At 52.9% G+C, this 27,945-nt stretch overlaps 1 protein-coding gene across 2 annotated transcripts; it reads right to left on the bottom strand.

Annotated features, from left to right (window-relative positions):
- Nucleotides 1-49: 49 nt before the first annotated feature.
- Nucleotides 50-27,945, bottom strand: LOC128782402 (receptor-type tyrosine-protein phosphatase kappa-like). 2 transcript variants are annotated; one of them, XM_053932735.1, is made up of 30 exons: nt 27,772-27,945; nt 19,267-19,461; nt 18,477-18,689; nt 17,778-18,020; nt 16,688-16,927; nt 14,969-15,211; nt 13,959-14,249; nt 13,479-13,576; nt 11,979-12,174; nt 11,734-11,845; nt 11,358-11,592; nt 11,105-11,144; nt 10,459-10,570; nt 10,223-10,290; nt 9,787-9,929; nt 9,564-9,651; nt 8,905-8,975; nt 8,459-8,495; nt 7,715-7,812; nt 7,427-7,543; nt 6,158-6,315; nt 5,945-6,080; nt 4,540-4,689; nt 4,269-4,368; nt 3,681-3,760; nt 3,127-3,261; nt 2,562-2,687; nt 1,846-2,003; nt 1,434-1,569; nt 50-926 (listed from the first exon to the last, which is right to left on the bottom strand). In XM_053932735.1, exons 1-30 carry the CDS (start codon nt 27,872-27,874, stop codon nt 852-854), a joined length of 4,197 nt encoding a protein of 1,398 aa, XP_053788710.1. In that variant the 5' UTR covers nt 27,875-27,945; the 3' UTR covers nt 50-851. The 2 variants fall into 2 exon arrangements, with proteins under 2 accessions (XP_053788710.1, XP_053788711.1); XM_053932736.1 differs by lacking the exon at nt 16,688-16,927 and having other exon boundaries at nt 27,814-27,945.

The following is a 27,945-nucleotide window of genomic DNA, read 5'->3' on the forward strand; positions in this document are numbered from 1 at the left end:
CTGTGCACAGTCAAACCTGGAAGAAAAGCAAAGATCAACAGTCACCACCACCATGGCCTTTATTGGTGAGACACAGGACAGAAAGCCACGGGGTCACTCCTGGTTCTGAATTCTCCTGCCTTTGTGCAGCAAAGACAGCACCTGTTTCTGTGGTGCTGCTTGAACCACATCCAGGATATTCAGGTCAAGCCACTGTAACCTGGGATTGCCATTGTGCAGCCACAGGCTGATGAGAGAGCCTCTGTGGAGCTGGTAGGATTGTGGCACTTGGAGCAGCACCAGGAAGAGATTGTGTGGGGTTTGAAGGACCAGTTTAGCCCTGCAGGACCATGGGTTTTCCCACTCTTGGCTCTTGTTGACTTTGGGCTTCATGCTTCTCCCAAAGTAGGACAGGTATCCTGTGCTCCTGAGCACCATGGATTTTACAGCAGTTTGAGACTTCTCTGACCAAACACAATGTGGGTGTTGGTGCTACCTCACTTTCCTTGGGCTTCCTGAGGGGACAAGGGAACCTGGATGGGACAGCTCTTCTCTTCATCCTTGGCAAGGGAGAATAGGTGAAGTCTTGGTGCCTCTGCTCTGGTCTACATACTCAGGCTGTGATTCAGATAAGTTCCTTCATAAAATGCTGGGCACAGGGTCAGGTTCCCATTTCAACACCTGGCCAAAATTTGGAGACAGTCTAGTCTGTGTTCTCCAACCACAGAGGACCCTTGGGGTGGTTTCTCAGGGGAGTGAAGAATCTTGGAGTCATGCACATCCCTTTTTTCCCCCTCTTGCTTCCTCTGTTACTAATGAAGGGCTGTCCAGGGAGTCAAAGTCCCATCCAGAGACAGGCCGTGGTCATGCCCCTACTTGAAATTCCCATAGGTTTCAAATGAATTCAAATAACTGAGGGCTAGTTCATAGCAGAGCCCATACTGTTCCTGTGGATAAAAGGATGCACATGAGACTCTGGTGGACCAACATCTGCAGTGGCATGTCAGCATTGGTCTCCAACAGCTTCCTGACACACAGCATGCCAGACACAGGTGCAGTCCACCCTCCTCCTCCCAGCTGGAGTCCACCTTCCCCTGCTGAGGAATCCAGGCATGTGCTCCAGGAGCTGGAAGGATGGACTACACCAGCATTGGAACCAGCTGGTTTTGGCAGGAGAGCCAAGCTCCACGACACAAAGTGTTAAGTAGGCAGGTGGACCAGAAAGGGGCCACTCATCATGCAGGATACTTTGGTGCCCGTTCAGTTCTGCAGAACCTGCCACTGAGGGAGTGGGTATGTCCCAGCAGCAGAAAATGGAGTTTTCAAAGATCTCATCAGCACCTGGCCTCAGGATGATCTGAGCACAGAAGGGCTTGGGCAGCTACTGGGGCAATGCAAGATATGGCTCTTGTTTTGGTGTTGCCATATCAGCTGGGTTTGAAGTCAGCACCTACCACATTTTTAATGAACTGTCTTCGCCTCCTCTTCAGCATCCTCACAGCCTGGGATACATCCACCATGCCCTCGCTTTGGATCTGCTCACACAGGAAACCAGCAGCACAGAAGATCCCACTCCGGCTGGCTCCATCCCTGTGGAGGAGGGCAAGGGGAGCTTCATTTGCTCTGCGATGGCAGGTGGCAGGGCTGAGCCTCAGAGGTGTCCCCCTAGACCCCCACACTCTCAGGATGATCTTGGCCACAGATGCCACACCCAACCAGCCTCCACAGAGAAGCCTTCCTCTCTTAACATAGCTGAATTCATATCCATACATCCACCCGAGATGGAACTATCACCAATGTCACTGACACAGCCTGAGCTGTGTCCAGCTCTGTGCCATGGCTGCTCCTCTAGGAGACATCACTCACCAGCAGGTGACAAGGATACGTCCGTCTTGGCTCTGCCGATGGTGTGTCTCCACCTTCCCTAGCAGGCTGATGATGGTGCCAGGGTGTGGAGGAAGGTGCTGCTGCATGGGCCAGTCTGTCAATTGATGTAACTGGATTTCCATTGCAGATTTCTTGGGCTAGTGGGGAAGAAAGACACGGCAGAGACCTATTGGCTTCATGGAGGGAAGGGGAGGGACAGTGCATGCCAGTCCTGGCTCAGCCATGCACACTGGATCAAGAGAGCAGCTCCACAGTGGGACGTGCCACTCCAGATTTTGCTCTTCTCCACCAAGTGCTCTGAGAGCAACAGATAGACAGAGCATAAGTGAAGAGGTGAGCACCAGCTGCAGCTCAGACTGACACAAGTCCTGTGTCCAGCTGCCTGCAGTAGTTCCCCCTCCATGAACCACTGAGATGCACAAACTCCATCCACAGCTGCTGTCCTCCAGTTGGAAAGGCACACAAAACCACCTCTGAGTTGTACCTCTGCCTGCAGCCTCACTTTCTTGGGATTAACCTCTCTGCCAAGGCAAAAGACTCTGCTCTGACCATGCCTTGCCAGGACCCCACCAGATCCCTCTGCCATCTCTAGCTGTGACTTTGACCCCAAATTAAAGCCTATTGACAGCTGCTCTTCCCATCTCTTGCAAAGATTCTTCTCAAAGGAGTTTGCCAGCTCTGAGCAAAGGGCCCACCTGCTGCCTGTTGCTGAGGTCAAGTGTCCAGGTTGTGAAGCCAGCCCCAGGCTCCTCTGAGATGATCTGGACATGGAAACGGCCATAGTCATCTTCGCCCTGGGTGGGCCAGAAGTGCACATAGGTCTGGGGGAGGGCGAGAGGTGCATGATCACACATGGCCCCCACCTGCACGCAGGGCAGAACTCGGCCCCTCACGTGGATGGGCTCACACCATCCCCTCGCCCATAAGCCGCATGCACATGGCTCTGCCAGACACTTGCTGGGCACCAACCCAGTGCTGCAGCCAGAAAATAACACTGCATCAGAGAGGACACCTGGGTAGGGGTCAACAAAACCTGAGGGATGCTCATTTGCAGTGAAACCAAGGACAGCCCACTGCTGTGGAGCTGTGGTGCTGGCACTGTCCTCAGGGCTCTCCCAGGTGGAGCCCCACAAGCTTGCAGTAAGTTCTGGTGCAAACAGGGCTCTCATGGTAAGATCCATGCAGAGGCAAAGGCAGAAATCACACTACTTGGCCCCATAGGGAATCAGGAGAGGGGAGAGCTGTGCTTGGGCTGCTGACCTTGTCCAGCTCGTGGAGTTGATTCAGCACAACTACCGATGTGCAAGTGTAATCCCAGACCAGAGCCCAGAAATCCACCAGCGTGGTGGGGAAAGGCAGCTGGGTGATGATGATTCTCTCCTTCTCGGTGTATGTCTGCAAAAGACACGACGATGTGTGTGGGGGAGAGTCCCACAATCCCCGAGAGCCCTTCCCACAGCGGGAACGGCTCCCTCCCGCCCTGCTGAGATGGAGAAGACAGAGGCCACCCCAGCCCTGCTCAGAGCAGCTCATGTTTGCGCCCCGCTGCCCTCTCAGCTCATCACAGCCGGGCTCAGCTCCCAGCAGGCTGCGGCTGGCACACGCTGCTACGCTGCCTGGGCAGGTAGGGCTCCGCCGATCGCGATCGCGGGGGCCATCTCCTGGCAGCAGGGCCAGCAGTCACCGTGAAGGAGTCCGAGGGTTGTCACACCTCAGCCCGGGCGGGGTGCTCTAGCCTGCCCTTGAGCAGAGCTGCGCAGGAGGGTCCCTGCTGCCCCGAGCAGCTCCCGCTCTCGCCGCGGCCGGAGCCTTACGCTGGCAAACACGGCGTTGATGTAAGCTGGTGAGCCATCTGCGTTCACCGAGGACATCAGGATGGGCCGGCAGGAATCTGCTGCAGAGGCAAGGCACAGAGAGAGGGAAATGATGGGTCATTCTCTCCCTACAGAGAGTCCTACAGAACTTCTTCCCTACAGAAGTCCCCTGCCCTTCTCCTGCAACAACTGCAGTCAATGGGCTGGAGAAGATTGAACGGACAGGCACCACTACACCCACGGCTGTGACCACTCAGGGCACCCTGATTAAGGGATGCCCAAAACCCTAAGGCTGATCCACCCTCCTCATTGCTCCTTGATGTGCCTCATCCGAGCTTCTCCACTGGGAAAGTTTAGACCAGGGACATATTTATCCCAGGTGTACCTCATGTACCTCCAACAGGCTCAGAGGGAATCAGCCTAATCTGTATTTATTAGCTACTAAGCAGAAAACAACGGCTGGACCCTGAGCCCAACCTGTCAGTGTCATGTGCTAGGGAGGGAAGCAGCAGGAAAGCATCGTTGCCCTCGTGCTGCTTTCAGGCACTGGTTTTAGAGCAAGAGGCTGCCCAGCCCTGCCAGTGTTACCTGGCAAGATCCCTGGCTTGCGGTTCTTGGGCTGGTTTCTGGGTTTCTCTGCTTCTCTGCATGGCAGGAGCTGGAACAACTCAGAAAATCTCTGCAGGGCCTGTAGAGATGATTCACCCAAGTCAGTCCTGCCTGTCAGCAACTCACCTTCTTGGGCCACTGCAGAGAAATGATCCCCCATCTCCATCCCACTGCTGGGGAGGGGAGCAGGGAGGGGGCTGGCATCACAGATGAGCCCTCACAGCACCAGTGTACTGTCTCTTGGTGGTACCTTGAACTCCTTCTCTAGGACACTGTTGTGGCCTGAGGTCTCATCTTCTCGAAGGCAGTGGACGAGGGTGGTGATGCTCTCCACTGGGACCCCGGTGTTGCCGCAGAGCAAGCCTTCGAGGAGCGCCTCGTACAGGAAGCTGTACTGCTCCTGTGTGAGGACACGGGTCAGCTGCACAGTCTGGAGCCAGTCCAGGAGGAACCCTAGAACTCCAGATCACCAGCTGTCCTCAAACTGTGCCAGAAGTGAGCCAGGTTCATCCTTCACCTTCCCGCTGCCAGGAACTTCTCATTGCAGGCAGTCCTGCTTCGGGACACAGACAGCAACTCCAGCAACCCAGACAAGATCATCTTCCTGAGGCTGAATGCTCCCTCTCAGAGCAGACCCCTGCTCTGGGGAAGGCAGCCTGGAAAACCTGCAGACTAACTAGACCTCGTACAAGAGGCTGGTTGGTCCAGCCCAAGTGAGTTTTCTCTGAAGGAGCCCAGCACTAGGCAGATCATGGGGACACGGTCCCTAGGCCAGGACACTGCTGCCCAGGAGCTGCCAGGAGGGCAGACATCCTGAAAGCCAGAGGGACAGGTGGACTCCCAGTCATTATCCATGCCTACAAGACAGCCCTTCTGTGTCAGGGTGACCCATACAAACAAATGCTGCTGATACCTCAGAGAGTCTCAGGGAAATGCAGATTCCAGCTAGGTTTGGACACAGCATTGAAAAAGATCCTTCAGTCTCCATCACCTGGTAGCCCAAGTCCCTGTGGCTAGATCAGGAACAGCATGGCTAATGTGGCTTTGCATGCCACATCCCTGGGAAGGGTGGTGTTGACAGCAAAGGGTTAAAAGCAGAAGAATGGCTTTTCATTCAGAAGGAGCAGGGCGTATTCTCTCAAGTGGCCTTACAGCTGGGAATACCAAGGTCTGGAAAATGACAGTGTGAGAAATCCTATGTTTTGTGTATAAACAGCCTACTGCTGTTTATCCTCTGTCTGCTTTGGGGAGTAGAATGTGTGTAGAGGGAACACAGGTGTTTATAGAGACCTGGAGCCCATTGTCATGAACATGGTTGAGCTCCCTGTTTTGGGACAGATAAAAGACCAGAGATCACAAAAACACAGAGGGGATCACAGCCCAGCTGGTAAACTACACGTGCACGGGCCTTTGTTAAATGGGTGAAAAGAGCAGCCCCACTGTCCCCCAGGAGGGACTGAGCCTGATGGTGCTGATGTTCCCACTTATGTGTTACCTGCTGGCATCCTCCAGCTAGCAAGGTATTGCAACAAATTTACTCTTGGCATTTCAGCCATGGTTTTGTGGTTGTTCTGGCCACCCGCCTGTATCGACTCCCACAGGTGGAAATTGGATCTGCAGCCCGAGGTGCGGAGGGAGCAAATACCTCTCCTCACCTTGGTCTGCACCATGCTGACCCGCTGCTCCCGCAGCTGCTGCACACAGTGAAACACATCCACCTTCCCCTCAGCCTTCCCCATCTTCAAGAGGAAGTCCAGAGCGATGAAGGTACCTGTGCGCCCGATGCCTGCACTGAGGACACAGAAAACTGCACGTCAGTGCTGCCCTGCTGGCTGTGCCCCAGCACCCAAACACCCCCAGCCCGGCACCTGCAGTGCACCAACACGGGTCCAGCAGGTGCTTCCAACACCCTCTTGTTCACCACCTCCACCAAGCACAGGAGCTGCGATGGGTTTCTGGGCACCCCGTGGTCCGGCCACAGCAGGTAGTGAAACTGTTCCACTGCTCTTGGGAGAGCACAGCCTGTCTGCAAAAAGGGAGACATGGCTGGCAACAGGGAGCTGGAAGCAACCAGGAAACCTGTGTGAAGTGATTGCATGCCAACAAGGAGGCAGCAGTGGAAAAAATCACTTGAGAGGGGCACCAGCACAGAGTGCTCCCTCTAGCACCACACCATAAAGACTGCTCCACTACAGCTCCTCAGACAGTAAAGGGCAGATTCATCCATCACACAGCCACACAATTAATTTTGTTCTCTGCTTCACCATGAACAGTGAACGCAAAGCAGGGAAAGCAGCTTGTACCCCAGAGGAAAATGATAAAAATCACAGCTTAGAGTGATTTGATTTCCAGAGTCATCAAAAAGCCCTGCCTTGCCTAGAAAAGATATATCCTAAGGCTGTTACTACACTAATGCGAATGTAGTCACTTGTTACAAGCCCATTCTGATTTTCTCTAAACATCACATTCACTTGGCATGAACTAATGCTACATCTTGCTATCAGGTGCTCTTGGAACTTTAGATTTCAGCTACATATTGCTCTGGGCAAGACAAGAAAGGACAGGAATATGCATAACTGCAATTTCTTTATATTGTACCTGTTTTCCCTCCTTGTAACTCCTTCACTTTTTGCCCTTTATGTGAGGTGTAACTTCAGCAGGAGCACACATCCTGGGAAATGACCTTATGTAGGTTATCTTAACCCATCAACTACCTGCCCTGGTTTTGGGCTGTAAGTGACCAAGGCTCTTCAGTGTGGACCTTCTGCAGATTGATTCAGGTGATTGACCTGTCCCATCATCCTGGATGTGCAGAGATTCCATTCCATACCCTTTATCTGCTTTTATACCCTTTGTAATCACCTCACCCAAGCCCTCAAGAATCTACAATATTCCCATGTGCAACGTCAGTCCAGATTCGTCTGGGGTGACCACTGGAGCTGACTGACTGCCTTTGCCTGCCACAGAAACCTGGGACTGATGCCCTAGCATGGATGCCATTTATAGCAACATGCTAACACCCTTCCTTTTTGTGCTGGAGGCTGGGCTCCTCACTGGGTCCATGTCTGAAGGCTCCCACCAGCTGCTGGAACCCAAACACATTCTGCATTCCCACCTCAGCTCCATGCCAGGCTTACCTTCTGCAGGCAGAAGATGCGTTTTACAAGGCCTGTGGTGGTCCAGGTGTTGTTGAGTGTCACGGTGAAGTCACCATAGACCTGCTCGTGCTCCGGCCAATACTGCTCACACTTGGTCTGTCAACAGCAGTGAAACCTCTGTGCACAGGAAAACTCACAAGGAGAGCATTGCAGGGGTGCAGAGCTGCTCCCTGCCCCCACTGACAGCTGCACTGGGAGCACAGCAGGTGAAGAAGCTTGGGCTCTGGTAATGCCCAAGCTGAGCATGGGCTGAGAGGTTTTCTCTACCTTGTTCTGTTCCACTATGCCCGTCAGCATCACAATGACTGAGGTCTTCTCCTGCCAGACCATGTGCCAGAAATCCACCACTGTCCCAGCCAAGGGGCCTTGGGAAAGAAGAGGAGAGTCCTATGCCAGTGTCCAAGTCATAGAGATGTGTTCCCAGGCACAGTTTGGAAATTCCCAGGCTTTCCTCTGCCTAGACACAAAGGCACAGCCAGGGGACATAGCACCTGATGGGGGTGCTGGCCACATCAGCTTCATCATCATGTTAGAAAGGGAGAGAAAATGAGCCCACGTCAGGGATTCACTGCTGTTTTAGGGGCTTTAGCATGCAGACCCTTGAAATGACTGTCAGCTGCTCCCACATTTGGGGCCCTATTTTCCAAAGAGCATTTCTGCAGCTCTGCAGGGAGACTGTATCTGAGTACACTGCGTGCAGGCATGCCAGGCATTTGTAGGATTGTCCCTGTCATGCCAGCTGCCAAAGGGAACAAACTAGGCTTGAGAGTGGAAGGACCATGTCTTCATACTGGGCAGTACAGACACCAGCTCCAGCTGCTGCCAAGCTACCATTGAGACCTTCCATACCCTGTAGCACCTGTAACAACTGTTCAGGATAGAGATCCTGGAGATACAGGGACTTGGAGTGAGCCATTCACAGCTCCCTGGCTGCTATCCCAGTTCCCCATTTCCCAGATTGCTCAGGGCAGTGAATGGCATCTCCTGAGGATGAGGTTTGGGAGCACCTACCTTGAGCTGCAATGAAGAAGTGTGGACTTCGGTAGGTCTGCAGGAGAGAGATTCAAACTGCTCTGATCACATGAGTTAGATGTTTAACAGGGAATGAAATAAAGGATCCATCCCCCAGGTACCAAAGCCCGGAACTCTCAGCACAGTGTGTCCCACAGCACCTCTCCTGGCCAGCACAGACAGTGGGTACCCAGGGGCTGCATCTCAGTCCCTGCCCCCTCACATGGGTCCCTTTTTGTTAGAGATGAGAACTGCACACAAACCCAGACTACTCCAGGCAGCTCAGAGAGGATTCAGGGGAAGTGACATCTCAAAATCTGCCAGCTTAAGGGCAAAAAGTACCAGACCTCAGCTCCCCTCCCCCCGGTGTGAGCAGGGCTGTCCTCACCCAGCACAGCCAGGCACCTTTCCTACCCTTCCCAGGGTAACAATTCCTCACTACCTACATCCACATAGCTGGCATTGATGTAGCCATTCCCGGTGTCAGAGGGCTGCAGCACCACACGGCTGTGATCATCTGAAAGAGAAGGGAGGTGGACTGACGCTTTAGGGCAGGAACAAAGAGACTAATTAAGGGGGAAGGCATAATTTATTAAAGTCTGTAATTGTCTGTTGTCTCCTCAGCAGCACCCCAGGCCTCAGGACATGTTCAGGGTTAAAGAACAGCTGATGAGACAAAGGGTGACATGGCACAGCAGGAAGTACAATGGAGTTTTAAGGAAGATTTTGAAATGGCCAAATGTACATGCCATGTGGGGCCCAGAGGAGCTTTAAAGTTTGAAAGAAATTGGTCACTCCTTCCACTTTTCCAAAATACCTGCCTCTGGTTAGGACATGGCAATGTTCAGCAATGACTAGTATCAGGAACATTAGAATATGATGTTTGGTTAAATTTGCAGGAGGATTTGAAGAGCAGAACAAGGATGCTCCAACAGGATATAAAAGAGTGGGGCCAGAAATGCCTCTGGGTTTCAGTGGCCATGGAGGATGAGATGAGCAGTCAGTATTTCTGAAGTACTGGAGGGGCACCTACACCAGCCCAGCATTCTGTGCTACCCCAGCCAGCTCCAAGAGCCTGAGCCAATCCCTGGAGAGCTCTGCTTACATGGGATGATGCTCTTGTAGCGGTTCTTGTTTTGATTACAGAGCTCCTTGCCAGCATTGCAGGGGTGCAACAAAGCAGAGGACAATTGCTGCAGAGGAAGAAAACAAACCCACTTAGCACTGGGATGTATTCTGGGGCTGGCCAAGGCCAGCTGCATCACATACCAGGGAAGGGCTGAGGAGTGGGCAGTGCAGCCAGGTGGGAAAGTAAAGCTAAACCAGACCTGATATTCTCTAAGAAGCCCAGCACCATGCCTGTTGACTGATTCATCATCTGTCTGTTCTGCCTCTATTTCTTCTCTCTTAAACATCTTCAGAGCCTCCAGAAGTTCCTCCACTGGGATCTGTGTGTTTGGCTTGCCTACATCTGCAGAGACCACAAGGACAGGACTTCAGCATCCAACTGGTGCTAAACTGGCCAGTCCTGGAACTCTGCAGCTGGGGCTGAGATGGCATTGCAGCAGCCAGAACTTCTCCAAACCTTAGACTGTCCCTTCCCACAGAGGTCCCTTCTCCTGGGAGGAGTCCCTTTCCCTGTGCCAGCCAGCTCTGATCACCTTATTCCTGCAAAGGACTTGTGGAACCTGCAATCATCCTGCCTGTGCTTTTAACAGACAGCCTGTCTAGACAAGGCACACAGGGCCCTTGCTCATACTTCACCTTTCTGACATCTTCTCAGGGGTATAGTGCTGTTGTTCTCCGAGCCTTTTGAACAGTTGCGCTTTAGCCTGCAAAACAGCAAGTCAGGTGCACAGACCAGCAGAAGAGAGAGACAGAGGAGTAGATGTTGCCCATCTAACCACCCTGCCTCATCTCAGGCTCCACTTGGACACTCCGGGCCACTGCAAGCTGCTGAATGCGTCACAGAGGGCAGGAGAGGTGAGGCACATACTGACCTGAAGATCACAAAAAGCAGCAAAATCCCCAGGAATGCTGCCAGGAATGCAACAGTCAGTGCTATTGCCATAACCACCAGCTTGCTGTCCAGCAGAGATGGTGGCTCCTGCCCTGCAAGAAGCACAGCCCAGGTTCAGGCTCCTGCACAGCCTGAACCAAGCATTGGGACATCCCACAGGGACATGGAGAGAAAAGCAACTTCCCTTGTCTTCCACCCCAGGCTTTGCATTAGAGAAAAGCTAAGCTGGGGCAAAAGCAGCAGGTGCTTCCATGGTGTGATACCCTCTGTTGTGGGCCAGGTGTCCCTGAAGGTCCCAGCGGTCTGCCAGGTGAGGTATCTGCATTTAGTGGTTGTACATACAGCAGGGGACTACTGGCACTAGGACTAAACATGTGGTGATGGCAGGGGTGATGTACAATGTCCAGTGGTCACTGGGACCCACATATCCAAGAGTGCTGAGAATGTCCAAAGCCCATCAACCACAGATAGCCTCAGGACATAGACAACTTCTGTGAGGACAAAAGTACGGCAATACCCCACTACATCTGCCCTGGGTCAGCTCATTTCCAGAGAATCTGCCAGGCTGGCAAAAGGGAAGAGGCAGGAGAGAGGCTTGGGCACCAGGAGCCCAAGGAGACACTTACCAACAGAGAAGCTGTAGCAGACACAGGTGAACTTCTCTGCCTGTTGGAGGACACAGGAGGGAGAGCTCAGCCCACTCCTGCAGCACTAGCCTAGCCACACCCACCCAGTGACCCGGCTGTGGCCCAGGAGACCAGGGACACCATCGTGCCGAGGCACGGGACAGGAGCGTGGCCTCCCAGCCAGCGCAGAGGCAGCGAGGGGCGCAGCCCCGGCCGGCAGCATCCCCAGAGAGCAGGAGCCCCGCGACGGTACCTGCGGGCCGGGGCGGACGAGGCGCAGAAGGACCGTGTAGTCCCGGCCCAGGCGGAGGGCAGCGTTGTGCTGGCCCTGGCCGCGGCTGCCGTCGCCCAGCACGAAGTCCGTGGGGTTGGTGAGGTTGAGAACAGCGGCCAGGTACACGCTGGCATTGGAGAGCGGTGGCTGCCCCGAGCAGATGCTCTCGATCAGCGAGCCGTTGTGCGTCGCGGCCACGATCAGCTGGTGCTCCCTGCAGGGCCCAAAGGCAGTGGGACGCGGGCCCAGGGGCCAGTGGAAGGGAGGCGTGTGCAGGCCAGCGCTGGCGTGGGGAGAGCCATGGCGGGGCTGCAGAGCGGCGGGGAGGGGGCGGGGGGTGGGGAGCTGCCCTCACCTGGCGGCCTCAGAGCCACGGGCGATGGGTCTCAGGGGAAGCACGGCCGTCCCTTGCGATGGGGCGATGTCGCGGACGCTGCGGCAGCTGATGCCCTCGGGGCGCGGGGTGTCTGCAGGGGAACAGCCGGGGAATGAGCATCGGCAGGGTTGGGCGAGCAGCAGGGGCAGCCCCGGGCAGCGCAGGCTGCCGAGCACGGCTCGCCCGTGCCCAGGCTCCTGGCCCGGCCACACAGCAAAGCTCACCGGAGCTGCTGTTGCCGTGAAACTCCCTCATCAGCGCAGCCCCGGCTCCAGCAGCCGTCAGTCCCTGGATCATCACGGCGTAGCTGCTGCCAGGGCTGTGCTCCGGCAGCCGGTGCTCGGTGACGGAGCCATTGAGCCGCAGCCGCTCCGTCTCCAGCACGCTGCTGTCCCCGACATTCCTGGCTGTGATGCTCAGCTGCGGACAGGAGACACAGCTGGAACGCAGCAGCTCGCGGCTGCCTGCTGGGAAGGTGCCCGCAGCTGGCAACGTCCCTGCCAGCCTGCCCTTCCCTGTGCCTGCCTGCTGTGCCTGGGGAAGGCTCCGGACAGGAACGGGCAGGAGCCTCGGCCCAATGCGGGGAGCTCAAAACAGAGGAGAGGAGGAATTTGGAGCCAACACTCAGGATGTGGGAGCAGCAACCTCTGTGAGCAAAGGGCTGAGCCTCTGAGAAGGGAAGAGGGAGGCTGCTCGTTTGAAGGGCTGTAGATACATGTACTGAGCCTGAGGACAGGTCACCCCAGGTGTATTGCAACACCAGAGGCACTGTGGTGACATTCTCCACCAGAGAAAAGCTTCTCTTTTCTCTTGTGTAAAGCTGGACTCTGAAGGCTTTCTCTAAGAGAAAAAGAGAATGGCTAAGGTTTCCATGAGTAATAGAGATGAAGGGTCCTCATTTGCCCATGCATCATCTGAATTTGTCATGAGATTCCTGGCCATTCTCCCTTGCTGTCTTTACAGAAATGTATTCTGGACTTACGCAAAAGTGAAGGCAACTGAAAGTGGAACAAAAGGATTCTTTTAATGAGCACTGGTGTCTGGGAGCAGGAAACCAGCTGAACAGACTCACAGTGCTGTCAAGAGTTTGTGTGACAGTTTCTCCAGGACAGAGCTAAGAAACAGCTTGCAAGGTCCTTGTCATACTGTGGAGACCTCTGTCCTCAGAGAGTACCTAGAGCATTCTGAGAACAATGTCACACCCCCTCCCACTGCTGGAGAGCAGGGTTTTGTTGTGGAACATGTCCCAAATCCAGAGACAGAGGAGATGCTTCTAGCCGTGCATTGAGGAAAACTCAACAGAATGGTGTAGCTTTCTGGAGAAGGGGCTTTCAGGAGGAACTTTCAGAAGATTACTCAAGCCACAAGTTTTTCTGTGGCAGGAACCAGAAATAAGTATTCAAGAGGCACAGGAAACCCTGGGATGACACCCCAGAAGACACGTCACCATGTGTTGCACACCAACCTCCAAAAGCCTGCCAGACTCAAAGCAAAGAAGACCTAGGAAGTAAGCCCAGAGAACATGGAGCACTCACACCTCTCTGGGCATCTCCACAGCATAAAGAATGTTGAGAATGACACAGAAAATCCTTGTGCTCATCACAGCCAGATATTTACTGGCTGGGAACTGTGGCTCATCTCAGCTGTCCCTTTCCCACACTTCCCACTGTGCCTGCACAGAGCTCCAGGCCGGGAGGTGAGGGTCTGCCCTGGTCCCTTGGTACCTGGTATCCGATGATCTCCCCTTTGCAGGAGGGCAGCGAGCTCCACCTGAGAGAGCCCCTGTCGGGATCCAGCCACAGCTGCTCCGGTTTGTCCGGCACTGCAAGCACAGACAGTGGGGTCACACACAGGGCCATGAGCAGGGGCTGAGGCCAGAGGAGGGTGCAGCAGCTGCTGGCCAAGGGACAGGCTGCAAAGGGACTCCCTACAAAGGGTTTGTCCCCTGCAAAGGCTGCGTGTGCTGCAGCAGTGGGAAGCACAACAGCGTGGTGTGGAGTGGGACAACGAGAACGGGGTGTGCCCTGCTCAGGGCTCTCCCAGCCCCTTCCCCAGAGCTCCACAGGACCCAAGCAGCTCTGATCCCAGGCACATCCCTGCATGGAGCAAACGATCAGGCTGAGCTGACAGGTGAGGGGAACATCTATCCACCCTGTGACACAACCCTGGACTGTTCCTTGTCTCTGATACTTCTGTGCACGAACCTGTTTCCTCTGTCGTGAACAACCATGAGAACAGGGTTGTGTTGGGGGGCAAATCGATGGTGACACTGTACTCAGTGAAGGGCTGCAAAGGGGAGCAGGTGAATGTTCCCTCCTGGCCGTGTAACATCTGCTCTCCATTCACCTCCTCAGCCTCACAGGGAGGGGAGGAAGGCGCTGCCAGCCGGCACATGGCCCTCATGCCCTGGCAGGCATCAGGGAACCTGCAGGTCCATTTCAGTTTGATGCTGGTGCTGGAAATCTCAAAGGTCTCAGGGTCAACCTGGAGCACTTCTGTGAAGGAAAGATTGCCAGAAGGTCACGTTATTCCCTTTCCACTCCCAGCCATGCAAGGATGCTGCAGTCAGACAACTTTGCTCATCACCCAGCCCACTGGGAGGGAAAGGAAGAATCTGAAGGTGGTCACTGCAGCTCTCTCAAAGGGGAGCAGGAGGAGTTGAACAGGAATGAATGTGGGCAAATGAGTGGACTATTACTGCTCAAGAAATTTTCCCCATTGATTCAAAACTGAGGTGTATGTGTCTCCCAGAATCACTACAATCCCTCAGGTACAGCTCTGTTCCACCGTGGAGGGAACTTGAATGCCCTAAGCTGTGAGAAGAGAGTGCTAAGCCTGAACCCACCATGCTGCAGAACCTGGAGGGGCCCAGCTCACATGGAGCAAGCCGTAGTACTCACTGCCACACCATCTGAGAGGACACAGGCAGCAAAGCCCTCTCATCCTGCTCCAACAGTGGTGCCATGTGCTGGCCACAAGCCTCACCACAAATCCCTCTCCCATGCTTTTCCCCTTTGTGCACATGCTCTCGCCAGAAGCCCTCAGGGAGACCCTTATCATCAACACTCTCAGGGGTGACCTGCAGGCTGGACTTGACACCTGCCATTTCCCTGGGCAGCACGGACCCCAAAACCTCCTGTGCCCCACACCCTGGTTTCCCTGCTCAGGAAGGGCAAAGCAAGGCAGCCAAGAGGGCCCCGGATCCCTTCCTTACCGCTGCACTCCACGCTGGACCGAATGTGGACCCAGGCACCTCGGGAGTTTTTCCCAGTCCAGACTTCTCTGTATACAGGTTTCCCACCAGTGAAGGACTGGACTTCGCTCGAACATTTGACATGGGTGAAGGATGGCTGGAAACCTTCAGGGCAGTTCAGCTTCACTTCTTCATTCTTCTTATAATTCACCTGGTCTGGTGCCAGTTGGAGTGTGGAGTCCCACAGGGGCCTTTGGCACATTGCTGTCAGAGGTGAAAGTGGGTGTTATTTGGGCTGGAGGTGATGAGATGAGATAGGAGGGAGTGGTGGGAGAGAAATCCCCAGCAACCCATCCAAGCAATGAAGGGAGAGGGAAGGTGACACATCCATCTGCTGGGATGGGACCTGAGGTCAAGCCTTGTTGGGAAGGGGCTTTCCTGATGCATGGAAATTCTGAAGAGTCACTCATCCAGGATCCTGCCCCATTCACAATTGTGTCCATGGGCATCATATTCTCTCCTCCAAAGCCCAGAGCAGGGACATTCCCAGGACAATCAGCCCTGCACCAGGGGACTCCCTCCAGCCTCTCATCCAGGCCTGTCACCCAGCCCAGCTCGGGTGGCACCTGCTGGGCCATGGCACCACCACTCCTGCTGGCATGCAGGGCCCTTCAGCCATGGCTCATCCCTCCCACAGGGATCAGCCACGCCCCTCTTACACTCCTGTCCTCCCTGTTCTCGCTCACTCAGTGCTTTGGCTGCTCTCCTCCTGCCCCACACCGCTGGGCAGAGGGACAGGGGCTGAGCAGTGCCTTCTGCATTCACATCTCCTGCTTTACCAATGCCCTTGCCCCTTCTCCTGACACGACCCTTCCTTCTTTTCATCACCTCCCCACCAAATTCACCATCCTCCAGGCTCAGTAGGCAGTAGCTGAGCAGCTGGTCCCAGCTGTTTGTCCAGTGCTGCAGGGGTAGTCTTTGTGGCAATGATTCCTACAGAGAAGGACGCTGGCTCCGGGAAGGAGCCCTTGTCTGTTCAAGCCTCTGCAAGAAGCTTTGTGAGGCCTGAAGGGGTTTAAAATACAATCTGCCTTCTGCCAAAGGGGCACACAAGCGATCTCACAAGGTGCAGACCAACTTTGCCACAAAGGGAAATGCTGTGACAAGCCCCTTGTGCTCAGGCTTTGCTCTCAAACAGCCCTGATGGCAGAAGACCAGAGATGCTCAGCGGAGCACCACAACCAGCAGCTTTGTCCCCCTGCCAACCCAGGTTGATTGGATGGAAAGGGAGAGACTGAAACTTCAGCTCTCTGAAAGGGGAGCAGGAGGAGCCTGGGGTCATGGAGCACTAGGAAACTGAATGTGAAGCCTTGGGTGAATTTCTCCAGTGACACAACTGCTACTGTTCAGTCAAACATCAGGGCATTTTGGGGAGAACAGAGGGAAGCCAGGAAGGTGTGTCCCCAGCTGGGCTACATCACAGCTCACAGGGAGCAGCAAGGGGATCCTGCCTCCCTCAAACCCTCTGAGCTGTGTGGTGCAGTCATCCTCTGGTGCCATGGGAGAGCACAACAGGACACATTTCCTCCTGGCCTGAAAGCAGGAGCTGCTTTCACAGCCACCACCCTCCCAGCGCTGGGCCCAAGGAAAAACCCTGACCTTCCCATGCCATGCTCCCTCAGAGATGTTCTCAGGATATCCCCCTTCAAAGGATTATCCTGCTCCTGATCCATCCCTTACCAATGCACTCCAGACTGGACTGAATGGGGACCCAGGCACCTCTGGAGTCTCTTCTATGCCAAAATTCTTTGGACAGACATGTACCATAATCATACTGGAGTTGAGTCTGACATTGGATTTCAGTGAAGGGTGGGTGGAAACCTTCAGTGCATCTCAGCTTCACTTTCTCATCCTTCTCATAGCTGTCCTTGTGGGGTACTAGTTGGAGTGTGGAGTCCCACATGGGCCTTTGGCACATTGCTGTCAGAGGTGAAAGTGGGTGTTATTTGGGCTGGAGGTGATGAGATGAGATGATTTGGGTATGGCTGAGTGGTGGGAGAGAAATCCCCAGCAACCCATCCAAGCAATGAAGGGATAGGGAAAATGACACATCCATCTGCTGGGACGTGATCTGAGGTCAAGCCTTGTTGGAAAGGGGCTTTCCTTGTACTTGTAAAGTGTGAAGGATCACTCATCGATGAACCTGTCTCTAACTATCCACTTCTTGCTGTGGACACTTCTATCCACCTCCCACAGCCCAAAGCAGGGAGATTCCCATCTTATGTCTCCCTGTGCATCTCTCCAGAGCACTGCCATGTACTGCCATGCCCCCACTGAGCACAGGTCTGTCTCTGCCAGGGACAGCTTTGCATCTCCATCCCCTGATGGATGGCATTGCTCCTTCCCCAGGTCCATCCCATACAGCCTCCTGTCCCAGTGCCAAGGGCTAAGCCAGCCCTGCATCATCAGGGCTCCCTTCATTCCCTTCTGCTGCAGTTCCTGCAGGTGCAGGAGATGTTCCCCAGGTCCCTTATCCATGAGCCAGCAGGAGACAAGCAGATCTGTGATTCCACAGCAAAGATAATGGAACTTCCATTGGCACCTGGGTAGTAGCCTTGGATCCTGCCCATGGCCTGGACACCCAGCTGGGAGCCCTAGACTTGGCCTGCTCAGGAATCACTGCAGGAGATTTCAGCTAGCCCAGCTGGTTTTGCCTGGTCTGTTGTCTCCTGGCTGGGTTGTCCTCTTCAGCAGTTTGCACAGACAACAGAGCCCCAAGGAGGGTGAGGGTAGAGGGGAGACACGGGAGAGCTGCTGCAGCCTCACTTACCCATACACAGGACATCCCTCTCAATGCGTGTCCAGGCACCTGTGCTGTTCCTGCCCCACCAGGCATCCACATAGACGGGTTTTCCAGAACTCACTCCCTGAATTTCCTTTGTACATTTGACCTCAGGGAAGGAGGGCTCAAGACCTTTGGCACAGGTCAGTGTCAGTTCTCTATTCTGTGGGAATTCGGTTTCATTCTCCAAAAACTGAAGTCTTGCATCCCATAGAGGTTTTGGGCATTTTGCTGTCAGGGAGAAAGTGTGAGAGTCCTTCTCAGTGAGGGAATGCTCAGGCAGGAGAAGGGACCAAGGCTTTTCCATGATGAACTGTGGTTAATGTTCCTCAACACAATGAGGAAACCCATGGAGCCCCAAGAGCAGAAAAAAAGCATGTGCCTGGGCAAGGAGGTGATACAGGACACTGGGAGAGAGGTGAAAACTGAGGGGCAGGATCTGTCCGCCTCCGACTTCCCAGTGACATACAACTCAGAAATAGATTGGGAGATGCAGGGATGCAACAGGGATAGAGAAAACCTGTCCCACATTGAAGGCTTCTAACCCTCCCACCTTGGAGACTGCTCCCAACTGGGACCTGACTCTGAGCTGTGCCCAAGGTGTCTCACAGATATGGCAGGATGTCCAGGTCCCATGCAGAGTGAGAAGTGCATGTAGCAGGGGAGACCTACTGGTTCCCAACTTACCCGTGGTGCAGATCAGTTTCTCTGCTAACCTATGCCATGTTCCCCAAATGTCCAACACCTCCCAGGCGTCCTTCCAGTTTGCACATCTGATCATTGCAAGGGGAGGAGCGTCATTCATCCAGCAGCTCAGTGTTACCACTTCACTGACCCAGTAAAATCTCTGGTTTGGCCTAAACTGGAGCTGTGAGTCCCACTGGGGCTGCTGACACCTCTCTGCACACAGGAGAGGAGAAGGAGCTCATGTAAGCAGGAAGGGAAGTGGTCTGCTGAGATATCCCTTGCTCTAATTTTGACAGGGCCCGTGTCCTTTGGTTACCACATTCAACTGCTGATCCCTCTCTTGCAGCCTAGAACAGAGTTATTGGTGGCAGCAGACCACCCATGGAGCAGTTCCATCCATGCCCACTACAGTCTTGCAGGCTTCCCAAGTCAGGCTCCATTTGGAAAAGGCTGGGCAAGGACTGAATTCCTTCCAAGTCTTCACACAGACTTTTATCCCCTCCCACCACCTTGGCCATACACCCAGTCATTGTTTGAAGGCACAGGGCTTGCAGTAGCCCCCAGTGCAGGGATCCTTGTTCCTGCCTTTGAACCCCTCCCAGGAGCACAGAGCCCAGCAGGTGCCTACAGCAAGGTGCTGAGACAAAAAGAGCATTGTCACTGCCAGGACATGGGGGAAAGCCAAGGCATCAGGTCTGCCATTCCTGCAATGTCATGTGCATGACCAAGTCACAGAGGGTCTGTCACCAACTCAGGACCTTGGGTTAGGGTGGTGCAGGGCTGTGCTTACCCTTGCAGGTGGCAGTCTCATTCCACAGGATCTGGTCCCCTCTGGAAATGCATTGGATATGTGGGACAGATGGTTCAAACTTCTCAGGAATCTTCCCAGCACAGCTGAGCTGCACCACTTTGTTCAAGGCATAGTTGATCTTCCTTGGGTAAAACCGCAGTCTGGGGTCCCAGTCTGAGGGAGCTTTACATTTTCCTGTGTGCAATGACCAGAAGACAGAGCCTGAGAGTCACTGGGCTCCAGCAGCATCCATGAGGATGAGGGAGTTCCACCCGGTGGGGTGGCACCATCCAGGATGAGCCTCATCCCCCAGATGCTTTATCCCTCCTCACACCCTCAAGGGCAGTGAAGGAGGGTTATCCACAGGGTTATCCTGCCCACCCGCTGCTGCAGAGACAGCCCAGCCAGAGGGACCCAGAAGCCTGGGGTATGTTGCTCTCTCCCACAAATGAAGGGGCAGTGCACCAGACTCTCTGCTGGCACCACTCATTGGCATTCCTGTCATTCTGCTGGACATGATCTGCTGACACCCACAGGCACACTTGTTTGCAGCAAAATCCCACTCAAGTTGCCACTTTGCTTTTGGTTAGGATGTTACACTTGTTATCTCCTGTTGTGTTGTATTGTATTATTTGGTTTGTCCCTGTTTTTCCCTCGTTTATGGTTTCATCCCAAGTTGTCTCCCCTTCCCTAAATGTCAATCCCATTCCCACTCCTCCCAAATCCCTAGAAATTTCCTTCTCAATCCCCATATCCCCTCTCTGGCACCTTGTCTGTCACTTGACTCTCCAGCCCATCTCTCTAGAAGCTTCCATGAAGGGCATCGAGTGATTGGCCAAGGGTCAGGGGTCTCCCCTCCTCAGCTCCCCGATATGTTGTCCTGCTTGTCAATTACTTCGTGTCCCACTCCCCTCTATCCCCCCGTTGGTGGATAGCCAAACCCTTCCCTTGTTTCCAACCCCTAAGAAAAGGGGCTGCTCTGGCCTCCTCAGGGGCTTTCCAGCATTGTATCCCCTGAGGCCAGGAGCTCCCCGGAGCTAGCAATAAACCTTGGCTTTATACAACCTGGATTGTCTTCTCCCAGTTCCCTCACTGTCGCCAACAGTGCCTTCCTAGGAAAGGGCTCATAACCCTTAGCTGCTCTTCTGCATTCCTGAGCACAGAAGGGCATCCCCTGCAGCTGCTGTGTCGAAGCTAGCAGGGAAGCACCAAGAAGACTCTTGGTGGACATTGTGGCAATTTCCTCTGCTCTAACGCTCTTACAAAATATCTGCTGGCTCCTAGGAGCAGCTACCTCCTCACCCAAGAGGAGTGACATCTCCTCGTCTGAGTTGGCAGAAGGAGCTTAACAGCACATAGGTATTACACCAGCTGCACATTTTGTTGTCTTTTGCAACACATAGATTGGGCAATTGATTGCCAAACCTACATGAAGTAAATATTTATATTTGTTTTCATTAAATTCTAGACAGCAGTGCTGCTGGCTTTCTGCATGGCCCTAATTTGGGTCTCTACCCTCTGATCAGATCCCACTTTTCACATAAGAATTGTAACTCTCTGTGAGTGTTCCTCCACCATTCAGATTTAGCTGTAGCTGCCCAAACTTTGTCCAAAGTTACCAGGGTGCAGTCAGGAACAAACACTGAGAGTTTGCACTGCTTCCATCCAAGTGGCATCAGGACTCCCTAGGAAACCAGGAGTGGTCTGCATACCTCATGCAGTAGTGGACCACAACAGCTGCACCTGCCCAGATAGGATGGAACCCCTGACAAACTAGTGGAAAAAAATACCCCCAGACTGGCAAATTGAGCATCAAGTATTTCAGGCAGGTGAGAGTTACTCATGAAAGCATGTCCCATATTTTAATTTGCATTTCAGGCCACTGAATTTTGCCTATAGGAAGACTATTCACTGATGGGTATTCTTTGATGCTAGAGGTACCACAGAAATGTGAACAACAGTTGCTTGAAAAGAGTCATGTGGGGCCTGGCCTAAAGCAAGAAGCAGTTTGAGGGGATGGAAACTCTGCAGTGGAGGCAGCCTTAGGAGCTGAGGGGGTTATGAATGCTCACAAGCATGTCTGGCCTCTCCCACAAGGCCCCATTCTTGAGTTCAGTGTGAGGAGGCCTCACCATTTTTCCTTTTGTAACTGTTCCACACCTCCTGGTAGCTGTGAGAGCTCCCACAGCACTCAAAACCCACTGGCAGCACCACACATGGCAAGCTGCTGGGCAGGAAAGCAGGAGGAAAAGATAAATTCTCCTTTGCAGGCGCTCTGCTGACACAGGTGCAGATTTCAAGAGGTATCTGGGACAGCGTCTTTCCACAAACATGGATGCTGTGCTGGCAAGGGTGATTGCAGCTGCACAACAGAGGTCTGCCTTGCTTGCAGCTCTCCCTGAGTCTTTTCATAGAGCAAAGCTCTTACTGCTGAAATAACTGTGAATGAAGCTCTCTAGACTTGCCAGGCTTCCCTGCAGGGGCAGGGGTAACTCTGTGTGTGAAAAAGCTGCACCTCATGGTTGCTGCTTTAGAGATGCAATACAAAGCAGACTTACTGTAGCAAAAATGAGAGCTAGTCCTTGTTTAAAGTTTGTCATTTTTCCTTTTACTAAAAGGTGCTACTTCTGCACAACTGAAATCAGGCATCTGCAGCATTATGCTAATTATTTTTACAGGCACTTTGGACTCATTCAGTTTTTCATAAAAGCATAGAAGGGCTTGGGCTGGAAGGTTCCCAAGGAAGATCACTTAGTTCCAGCCCTCCTGTCATGCACAGGGACACCTTCCATTACACCAGGTTGTCCAAAGCCATCCACAGTCTGGCCTTGAACACTTTCAGGGATGGGACATGCACAGCTTCACTGGGCATTCCGTGCCAGTGGATATCAAAGTACTGACTGCCACACTTTGAGTGTTGCAGCTAACTCCTCCCCCACAGAGCGGTCCATCCATCAAATCCACACCTTCATAGTTTGGAGACAAGGATGTCATGCAGGACAGTGTCAAATGCCTTGCACAAGTCCAGGTGGATGATGTCAGTCACTCCTCCCTTATCCACAAACGTCACTCCACCATAGAAGGCCAACAAGTTACTCAGGTATGATTTGTTCTTTGTGAAGCCATCACAAATAATTTCCATGTGGCTCAGAATAATTTCTAGCAGGAAGTGCTCCATTATCTTGCCCGGCACCAAAGGGAGACTGACTGGCCTGTAGTTCCCTGGGTCTCCCTCATTTCCCCTTTTTAAAAGGGGGGTTGTGCTTCTCCTTTTACAGTCAGTGGGAGCTTTACTGGAAGTTGCCAGCTACAACTTCTTAGCTATGATGGATAGTGTCTCTGCCACTTCCTCCAGCCTCTTGCCCCACACATACATCTGATCAGGTCCCATGGATTTGTGCACCTTCAGGTGACTCAGATGGTCTGAAACCTGGTCTTTTCCTACAGCAGGATGGTCTTCATTCTGCCAGTCCCTTCTTTTGTCCCCTGCAACTCAGGTTACCTTTCCTTGGTTATGGGCACAAGGAAATAGGTGCTGCATACGACTCCTGGGCTGGAAGCGGGTGTGAAGGGATTGCATGAACTGAGTGGGCATAACAGCCACACATTTCTGACGAGGTGTCCACCTTCACCAGGACTCCAGCCAATAATTTCTCTTAGACCTAGGCACTTATCAGACTTAATCCTTTGCAGGAACATCGGCCTCTTCTCTGTTGTCTTTGTTTCAGGTGAAAAGGCCTCCAGAGATGTGCAGACCTGATCCAGGTTTTCCTCAGTGTTCCTGTCATTGTGTGCTGAGCTGGAATGTTGGGATGCTGCTGGGATGCAGCATGGATTCCAGTGCAGCCTCAGGCAAGGGTAAGCAGGTGAAATGTGCTTCTGCAAAGACTACACGTGTGCCAGCAATGTGTCTGCCCTTCGGACACAAAGACTACACAGGACAGCAGTCCTGCAGGCAAACCCTCTTGCTCCCTCCTTGCTGCTTTTCTGCCCACAGGGTCCCTTGCAAGCACCAGGGGGATTCTTGTCCTCTGCGACTCATCCTTTCCTTCCCAAGCTATCTGAGCTGTGCTTGATGCCATGTGCTTGCTGAGAGTAGCTGAGAAAAGCAACCACTGTTTCCACAGAGAAAAACACTGTTTTTCTAGTTGCATTGGAAAGTTGCACTGTAAGCCACTGAGAACAAAACATGGGTCTTACAGCATCTCTCTGAATTTGGGAATGGAGGAGATAATTTGGCCCCACTTTTTAAATTCCTCACAGGCTCCCCTGTGCCCTTTGACCTGCCAGATGTGCCCCTGTTGTGCTCAGGGGCAGACAGAGGCTGATACAGCACCCACATCCAAGCTGGACATGGACCATGCTGAGTAGAGCCCAGGGGCTGGGTGGGAGAGATGAGAAAAGGCAGGCAGAGCCCACAGATCATTCCCATGCTCAAGGAATCCAGTGACTGGAGAATACCACTACATGGGAATGCACCAGCCTCAGAAATTATCCTGGGAGTTAAGTGTCTGACAGAGGGATGGGTATAGCAAAAAAAGCTTGCTTGCCTTGCAGAGGGGCAGTGTACACCAGCAGGGCAGCCTGAGGGACTGCCAAATCCTATTTACCTCCTGCACACAGAGCACCCTGCCAGCAGTGTCCAAACATCACAGCCCCTCCAGGGCTTGCCTCCTGCCCACATTCCTACTGCTGCAGAGGAGCTGAACCCCCTGTCACAGCACTGACACCATCTGCATCCTGGCATCTACAGCTGCTCAGAATCCCTCCTTGTGGCATTTCTGATGATTGTTTGAGGATAAAGCATAGAAAGCTCTGCTTCTCTGCAAAATGGGGAAGAGAAGACACTTTCAGTCCATGCCTACTTTCATCTCAAGAACATTGTTGATTACAATCCAGCTTGGCCTTACATCTCCAATTAGTCCAAGCCTGTCAGGCATGTGATTATCACTTGAGGCTCATTGGGAGAAACTAATCCATGGCTGCTAGGTGCAGTCAGGATGCACAGTCTGGGAGGGACACCTCTGACTTCATGCTCCTTACACTCCTTTCCAAGTAATTAAATAAAAATTGCTGTGAGAAAAGGGCACCTTGGAGCAAAGGAGCCTGTGCTCTAACCGAGGGTGGCTTCTTGTGTGCTTTGGAGGTGTCCATGGGAATCTGTCAAGGGACCTCCACTGGAGAGATGGAACCCCCCACTAGTGCAAAGCAGTTGGATGTATTTGTGGGGCTAGCACACTGATGGAGAAAGGAGAGTACTCAGACAGAAAGGGGAAAGAAACACTCGGCTTCCAACCTTGTAGGGATTAACAGCAACTAAGAGTAATGGAACAGTTCTCAGGCACTGTTTTTTACCTGCACAGTAATATGTAGAGAGCCGCCCACAGGCTCTCTGCCCCAGCTAGAGAAAGGAGGCTGAGTCAAGTGAAATTTCAGCAATGAAAATATAGAGTAGATGTGACCAAATAGGCACCTTTTGTAATGTGCAATGTGTGCTCACTGTGAAATGAGAAATACTGAATGCCTGAGACAGGAGTGGTAACAAAAGGTTGGTCTATTTGCCTCCAAAGGCAGATATTTACTGTTTTGAGTTTTTTCCTAGTTGATGCTATTAAATGAATACTTTCAGATATTTTTTATTACTCATGAATTTAGAAAGCCTTTTTCAGAAATGTCTGGACTGCCTGTCCCTGCTTCAAGGAGTTATGAGCCTGGCAGGGTAAACAAAGCCCTAGCATGGGCCAGAAGGGGAGGGTCAGGAGAAAGGAGAAACAGTTATGCTGATAATTCAGGTCAGGCTTCTGGGTTCAGCCCTTTGCTTAACAGCAAAGGGTGTTCTTTTTTACACTATATTATCTCACACTCAAAGAATAAAGGACAAGGTGGAATCTAAGAAGCAGTAGGCAAAGTTCAACCCTTTTGGCAGGGCAGCTCAGCAGCTGAGAGAGGTGACAGCAAAGTGCACTGCAGTCTTGCTGTGTTTGATGCCATGTGCTTGCTGAGAGGAGCTAAGAAAAGCAATCACACTTTCCACCAGTGGGGAGATGTATTGCAAGGCACTGAGAACACAAACACGGGTCTCAGACCATCTCTGTACTCCTCACTAACCACCAGAGCTGCTGAGCAGGTGTTTAAGAGTGATGGAGCAGAGAGACCCTGGGGATGCTCTGCTTGGGAGTCATGGCAGGGGAAGGGGTGGCAAAGCAAGTCACTGAACAAGGCATTGTGAGAAGAGCTGGGAAATGGTGGCACTTTAACCTGTACTGGTCCATCAGATGCTAAAGGACATGTCTAAGAACAGAAGGCAAAATTTGTGTTTCCTGAATCTGTGCTCTGGTGATGGGAAGTGGGAGCATTGTGGAACACACAGTTCACCAGCCTTGGGTGCCAAGCCCGAGGCACTCCTCTGCAGTACCTCTTAGCACTCATGTTCCCCATAAGATCTACTCTAGGCACTGTTTGGAATTCAGCTGACACAAAACCTTTCAGATTGGCTATGGCTTAGTTTTAGCCACCACTCTCCCACCCCTGGTCATTGCAACTGTGCTCTTTGTTAGAACATCTTGTCAGCTGCCACTAGATCACTACACAGTATCCAGCAAGGCTGATGAAAAAGGGGTCAGGGCCAGCTTGGATGCCAGACCCTTCCTTTGCACAGGATATGTGCCCTAGAAGCTTCCCCATCTGCCTTCCAGGTGCACTGGGACTTTAAGGGGAGGAGAGTTTTGTACAGGTATGGCATTTCAGGGAGGAAAAACGCCCTGTGAGAGCAGCACAGCAAGACAATAAGGTGGCAATGGGACAACGACACAATGCACCCTGCTCAGTGCACAGGGTCCCCATGATGGGGTGAGCTGAGCAGCAAAGCCAACCACACGTGCAAACCACATTGTGTACCTGTGACTGCACTGCTGTTCCCTGCACTGTTCTCTGTTTCACTATGCATAACGGGTTCTATTTTGTATCTGCCAGGAGATATGCTCAGGGATCCCAGCCTATTGTTCCCTCCCTCTGCCCAACAGCTTTACCTGGCCCCACTGCCACTGTCAGCCCATTCCACCCTAGCAGGGATAGGAGAGACCCTCCTGCCTCACTCGGGCCATCTTCCTTGCCCTGTCCCTCTGCAAGAGAAGGACCCTGATCCCTCAGGTTGGAGCTCAGCAGAAGTGCCAGGATGGGATGAGCCCACATGCTGAGGATGCAGGCGGGGCTGCTCACACTATTGGGTGTGGCCACCACATGTTTTTGTCTTGGTTCCTCTTTTCACAAGCACCAAGGTGCAAAGTCAGCACTATCATCTGTGTCACAGGCAGCGCCAGACTCCTCTGGGGATGACTGGGTGACTGAGATCTGCAGAGTGTGACAAGAATCTGCAGGCCTGCAGGTCCCTGTTGCATCCCATTGTACATGACACAGACAGATCCTGGTCTTAGTGTGCACCTTGAAAACAAACAGGAAAGCCATGGTTGCACATGCTGGCCTGGGAGAACAGCTTCAGCGGGGATCTGGGAATGGGAAGACACTCTGGGCAGAAGAATATCCTCTGTTGCAGTTTTAGCCCTTATTTTTTTTGCGTGACAGTGTGCTGTGCTTACACTCTCTGCAACCACACACATTTTCCCTAGAAACGGGCTCCCGTGACACCTCTCACATGGTACAGACCCTGATGTCACTTCACATCAGCAATTAAAGTTTCTGATCCCATTCCCTGTACTCTGTCACAGCCACTAGATCAGCTGTTTTCTCTAGCCTGCATCCACCCAGATACAACACCAGATCGGACCAAGATGACAGGATTAGATGGTAGTTTAATGGTTTTTATCACCTAGCTCCAAGTTTAATGATTCTTATCACCTAGCTCCAAGAAAATTAGTTTAGAGAAATGCTCCAAGACAGTTAGAGAACAATGCAAGGTCACAATTCCTGGACCCACTGTTCAATTGCCAGACAGTGCAGCCTCCTGGGAGGACAGAGAACACGTGAGCCTGCAAATTCCCACTGACTCTGCTGACATCAAAGTGTGCAGCCAGTGAAGGAAGAGCCCAGCAGAACCCTGGGGGTGCCCTGATCCTTCCAGCACCAAGGAAGTGCACTGAAGAGCAATCCTGGAATATTATAAGACCTGTCCCCAGGCTCGCCTGGAAAACCAGGGGCTCAGCTCATGGCTCCCCAGGTGTTTGTCACGCACTGGCACCCATCTCCTCTGTGGTGAGGACATGGCACCCTGACACTGTGCAAAGACAGACGGACACCTTGTATTTGCAGCTCCATGGAGGAACATTACAGACTCTTCAGAGGCTTTCCCAGTGCCCCAAGCTTTGCCCTCCATCCCCAAACAGAGCTCTGCTTAACCACAACCCAGCTGGTAGACTTGGGCCTCAGTCTGGACATCAGACTTCTCTGATGCAGCTGCTGTATCCTGCATGCCATAAAGTTGCACAGCAGCTCTGCAAAAGGAGCACAGTAAAACCTTGTCTTGGGGGCAGAGGAGGGAGCACTACTTACCTCTTCCCTGGGGTTTTCCATAATTGTTGGGATAGGGCTTACCACGATTTTGTGCTGCCAGCAGAGGTGTGAGGAGCAGGAGAACCATCCATTGCAGGGCCATGTTTGCCTATGCTCCCAGGGCAGGACTGAGGTCTCAGCTACCCTGGCTGTCTCACTGCACACCCATCTGAT

Source organism: Vidua chalybeata, chromosome Z, assembly GCF_026979565.1.
Source record: "Vidua chalybeata isolate OUT-0048 chromosome Z, bVidCha1 merged haplotype, whole genome shotgun sequence".
In the NCBI taxonomy this organism is placed as follows: Eukaryota; Metazoa; Chordata; class Aves; order Passeriformes; family Viduidae; genus Vidua; species Vidua chalybeata.